Source organism: Mandrillus leucophaeus, unplaced genomic scaffold, assembly GCF_000951045.1.
Source record: "Mandrillus leucophaeus isolate KB7577 unplaced genomic scaffold, Mleu.le_1.0 Scaffold230, whole genome shotgun sequence".
NCBI lineage: Eukaryota > Metazoa > Chordata > Mammalia > Primates > Cercopithecidae > Mandrillus > Mandrillus leucophaeus.
In genome coordinates, this window is record NW_012102366.1 from 138,429 (window position 1) to 143,971 (window position 5,543).

The window sequence follows — 5,543 nt, forward strand, 5'->3', positions numbered from 1 at the left end:
CCACACGTGAAGCTGTGGAAAAAATTCTCAGGCAAAATTTTACAGGAAAACCAAACAGAGCAGTATGTGAATTATGTTCCTATAATGTAAAGAAAAAGGATGCACATATGTGTGTTTATGGATTGGAATTTTTCTGAAAAGTATACAATAGGCAGTAGACAGCTCAGAATCTGGGGTAATAAGAGACTTATTGTTGGATTTTTTTTTTCAATTCTGTGAATTTATCGTTTTCATAATCATGAAGTCTAAAGAAAAAATACCTTAACATATACCATGATCAGAATCTACCTCCCATGGTACCCTAGAAATTCAATTTTTTTTGTTTGTTTATTTTAGAGACAGAGCCTCACTCTGTCACCCAGGCTGCGGTGCAATGACATGACCACGACTCACTGCAGCCTCAAACTCCTGGGCTCAAGCAATCTTCCCGCTTCAGCCTCCAGAGTAGCTGGGACTACAGGCACATACCACCATGCCTGGCTAATTTTTAAATTACTTTTTATAGCAATAGTGTCTTGCTATGTTACCCAGGCTGCTCTCCAACTCCAACCTCAAGGAATCCTCCTACCTTGGCCTCCTAAAGCATTGGAATTACAGATGTTAACAGGCATGCTCACCATGCCACTCACCATGCTTCTCACCATGGTGAGATTGCAATGGTGTGACCCTGGCTCTCTGAAACCTCCGCCTCCCGGGTTCAAGCAGTTCTCCTGCCTCAACCTCCTGAGTAGTTGGGATTACAGGCATGAGCCACTACACTCGGCTAATTTTTTATTTTTAGTAGAGACGGAGTTTCACCACGTTGGTCAGGCTTGTCTTGAACTCCTGACTTCACGTGATCCACCTGCCTCAGCCTCCCAAAGTGCTGGGATGACAGGCACCTGCCACCACACCTGGCCAATTTTGTATTTTTCAGTAGAGACGGGGTTTCACCATGTGAAAATTCTCACCAGGCGGAGTGAGCCACCGTGCCTGGACACTCTAACTTTTTAATGTGCTTAGATCTCACAAGAGGAAAAGACACAGGTGTCCTCAGCCTTGAGAGGCCCTGCCCAGAGGCGAGGCCTCATTATTATTATTATTTACGTATATAATATGTCAGGGGAGTGGGGGACTGGGGGAGGGATAGCATTAGGAGAAATACCTAATGTAAATATCGAGTTGATGGGCGCAGCAAACCAACATGGCACACGTATACCTATGTAACAAATATATATGTTTTGAAACGGAGTCTCCCTCTGTCACCCAGGCTGGAGTGCAGTGGTGCAATCTCAGCTCACTGCAACCTCCACCTCACAAGTTCGAGCAATTCTCCTGCCTCAGCCTCCTGAGTAGCTAGGATTATAGGCATGAGCCACCACACCTGGCTATTTTTTGTATTTTTAGTAGAGATGGGGTTTTAGCATGTTGACCAGGCTTGTCTTGAACTCCTTACCTCAGGTGATCCAGAGGCAGGGCCTAATTATAACAGGAGAGTTTGTGACCCCAGTCCATTTAACCTGCCTCTCTTCTCCCTGCAGCTTCCTGTAACTGCCCCCCAAATGCTTCCTGTGTCAATAACAGTCACTGCACCTGCGACAGTGGATATATTTCTAGATCTGGACAGAAACTATTCACATTCCCCTTGGAGACATGTAATGGTAAAGTACTTTATTATTATTATTATTATTTTATTATTTTTAGAGACAGAGTCTTGCTCTGTTGCCCAGGCTGGACTAATGTCGCATGATCAAAGCTCACCACAGGCTGGACACAGTGGTTCAAGCCTGTAATCCCAGCACTTGGGGAGGCCGAGGCGGGCAGATCACTTGAGGTCAGGAGTTCGAGACCAGCCTGGCCAAAATGGCAAAACCCCATCTCTACTAAAAATACAAAACTTAGCCGGGCATGGTGGTGGGCGCCTATAATTTCAGCTACTCAAGAGGCTGAGGCATGAGAATAGCTTGAATCTGGGAGGCAGAGGTTGCAGTGAGCCGAGATTGCACCACTGCACTCCAGCCTAGGCAACAGATGGAGACTCTCTGATCAAAATAAATAAACCACTCACTGCAGCCTCCAACTCCTGGAATCAAGCCGCTCAAGTAGCTGCGACTACAGGCGTGCCGCCACGCCCAGCTAATTTTTTTTTTTTATTTTTTGTAGAGATGGGTTATTACCATGTTGTCCAGGCTAGTCTCAAACTCCTGAGCTCAAGCAATCCTCCTGCCTCGGCCTCCCAAAGTGCTGGGATTACAGGTGTGACCCCTGCACCTGTCCAGGGGTCATTTGCCAGCCATCCAGAGACAGGAGCAAAAGGGAGGCAAAACGGGGGCTGTTTTGGAAACTTGGCTGTTCATTTGAGATCGTTTCTTGTTTCAGCCAGGCACGGTGGCTCACGCCTGTAATCCCAGCACTTTGGGAGGCCGAGGCAGATGGCTCACCTGAGGTCAGGAGTTTGAGACCAGCCTGGCCAACATAGTGAAACCCTGTCTCTGCTAAAAATACAAAAATCGGCCGGGCATGGTGGTGCTCGCCTGTCATCCCAGTTATTCGGGAGGCTGAGACAGGAGAATCGCTTGAACTCAGGAGGCAGAGGTTGCAGAGAGCCGAGATCCTGCCATTGCACTCCAGCCTGGATGACAGAGCGAGACTGTGTCTCAGAAAGAAAAGAGAGTTTCTTGTTTCATTTCATGACTCCCCTCCCAGTGTTTCCTGGGATCCCCTCCCAAATAAAGTACTTGTACTTACATCCTCCTCTCAATGTCTGCTTCTTGAAGAACCCTACCAAAGTCAATGAAGACGGCAAAAAACCAAGATAACCATGACTTAAACTGATTTGTCTCGGAAAGCCAGGACAGACCCTGGGGTAAAGAGCGCAACGCCTGACACATAGTAGATGCTCAATAAATCTTTGCTGAATGAATGACACAATTCCTTCTTTGTGTTCCAGATATTAACGAATGTGAACCACCCTATAGTGTATATTGTGGATCAAACGCCGCATGTCACAATGTCGAAGGAAGTTTCCACTGTCGCTGTGTCCCAGGATACAGACTCCAGTCTGGGGAAGAACGATTCAGTCATTCCAATGAGAACACCTGTCAGGGTAAGAACATTTTTGTCCTCCTTCCTTCCTCTGTTTTCTCGTTTGCTTGTTTTGTTCTGAGACAGAGTCTCGCTCTGTAGCCCAGGCTGGAGTGCAGTGGCTGAAACCTCCGCCTCCTGGGCTCAAGCGATTCTCCTGTGTCAGTCTAGCTGAGAATCATAGACGTGCACCACAACTCCGAGCTAATTTTTTTGATCCACCGGCCTCAACCTCCCAAAGTGCTGGGACTTCTTACAGACAGGAGTCCTTCCTCATTTTTTATTGACTCTCACATCAGAAAATATGTACTTGTTGTGGGGCCACGATATGGTTTTTATGTTCTGCAGGGAACTAGAAGGAAAGAAGGAAGTTCAAGTTGAGGGAAATAATGGGGTGAGAAGGGGAACTGTAGTTTGGAGATGGAGGAAGTGATAAGGTGGTGATTGAGACCACATTCTTGGAATTGCAAGGAAGAGAAACTCACTCAGGCTAACAGGCAGAAAAGAAGCATTTATGAAAAGGATGCATGGCCATGCCCTGCAAGGACAGGAATGCAGCTGGGCTTCTCGGATTAACTAAAACTGGGACTCGACACCCCTAGTGTGCATCTCCTATTCCCTGTCTCTGATCGTCTTTGGGTCTACTCCTTTCTTCTCTTTCACTGCAGGCTGGCTTTCTCTGCTTCCTAGACCACAGGACAGAAAATATGTCCATCGGCCGGGAGGGTTGGCTCACGCCTGTAATCCCAGTACTTTGGGAGGCCAAGGCCTGGTCTCAAGCAATCCTCCTGCCTTGGCCTCCCAAAGTGCTGGGATTATAGGCATAAGCCACAGTGCCCAGCCGTAAATCTGTCTTTTACTAAGCAATGCGCACCTCTATTGACAGTGTAGAGGCAGACAGTGATTCTACCTGGGTTCTGATGTTAATCTCTTAAATTTGTCTTATTTTACAAAAAAAAAAAATGCCTTTGGTTGTTTTCCTAATGTTAAGAGCTCTACACCATCCTTTCATAAAGACTGAGCCCATTTGGGGCTCGTTATTACCAAGGCTGGTAGCTCTAAGCAATCCACATCCCCACCCAGTGATAAAGTGTGTAGCTTTGGTTCAAAAGGGCAATTTTCTACAATGAATACGGTTTCCTATAACAAACATATTCTGGACTCAGACTTGTAAGTCAAAGTTCTTGAACTCTCAAAATAAAATGTTCAGTATTAAAACAAAGCTGTTTGTGCTTTCAAGCAAATAGACTGAGCTGAAAACCAAGACGTAGAATAAGTACAGATTTAACCTCAGCATGATGATAAAACATATGTAAACATTTGCTAGCCTTTCCCTGTTCTTTTTTTTTTTTCAGAGAGAGTCTCGTTCTGTCTCCCAGGCTGGAGTGCCGTGATGGATTTCGGCTCGCTGCAACCTTTGCCTCCTAGGTTCAAGCGATTCTCCTGCCTCAGCCTCCCGAGTAGCTGGGATTACCGGCACCCGCCACCATGCCCAGCTAATTTTTTATTTTTGGTAGAGACAGGGTTTTGCCATGTTGGCCAGGCTGGTCTCAAACGCCTGGGCTCATGTGATCCTCCTGCCTCAGCTTCCCAAGCAGCTGGGTCTACAGGTGCACCCTTCCTCGAATTTCTAAAGTAGAGATGCCCTCACTAAGCACAGGAACCAACACAAAAGTCTTCATTAACAGCTGATGACCAGACATTGATGCTTTTGTTTTGGTTATCATTCCCATCCAGGCTGACTTTAAACACAGGCGGCTTCTAATTTTCTGTTTTCTTGGCTATTTCAGTTCTAATTTCCAGTCAAGCTGGAATAAAAGAATTTGGAGGCTGGGCGCGGTGGCTCACGCCTGTAATCCTCACATTTTGGGAGGCCAAGGCGGGTGGATCGCCTGAGGTCAGGAATTTGAGACCAGACTGGCCAACATGGCAAAACCCCATCTCTACAAAAAATATGAAAAAAAAAAAAAATTAGCCGAGTGTGGTGGTACATGCCTATAATCCCAGCTACTCGGGGGGCTGAGGCAGAGGATTGCTTGAGTCCAGGAGGCTGAGATTGCAAGCCAAGATTGCAAGTCAAGATTGTGCCACTGCACTTCACCCTGGGCAACAGAATGAGACCCTGTCTAAAAAAAAAACAAAGCCAGGTGCAATGGCTCATGCCTGTAATCCCAGCCCTTTGGGAGGCTGAGGCAGGCGGATCACGAAGTCAGGAGTTTGAGACCAGCCTGGCCAACATGGTGAAACCCCCTCTCTACTAAAAATACAAAAATTAGCCGGGCCTGCAGGTGCATGCCTGTAATCCCAGCTACTCAGGAGGCTGAGGCATAAGCATCACTTGAACCCAGGAGGTGAAGGTTGCAGTGAACCAAGGTTGCACCATTGCACTCCAGCCTGGGCAACAGAGTGAGACTCTGTCTCAAAATGAAAATAAAAATAAAAATAAAAATAAAAATAAATTTTTTTAAATTAAAAATTTT

At 46.4% G+C, this 5,543-nt stretch overlaps 1 protein-coding gene across 1 annotated transcript in view; it reads left to right on the forward strand.

The window, feature by feature from the left end:
• Positions 1–5,543, forward strand: part of ADGRE3 (adhesion G protein-coupled receptor E3) — an 86,702-nt gene that overhangs the window by 18,726 nt on the left and 62,433 nt on the right. The window contains exons 3-4 of the mRNA XM_011981810.1: positions 1,521–1,645; positions 2,930–3,085. Of these exons, the coding sequence (XP_011837200.1) occupies positions 1,521–1,645; positions 2,930–3,085 (281 nt within the window). The remainder of the gene's footprint in view (positions 1–1,520; positions 1,646–2,929; positions 3,086–5,543) is intronic.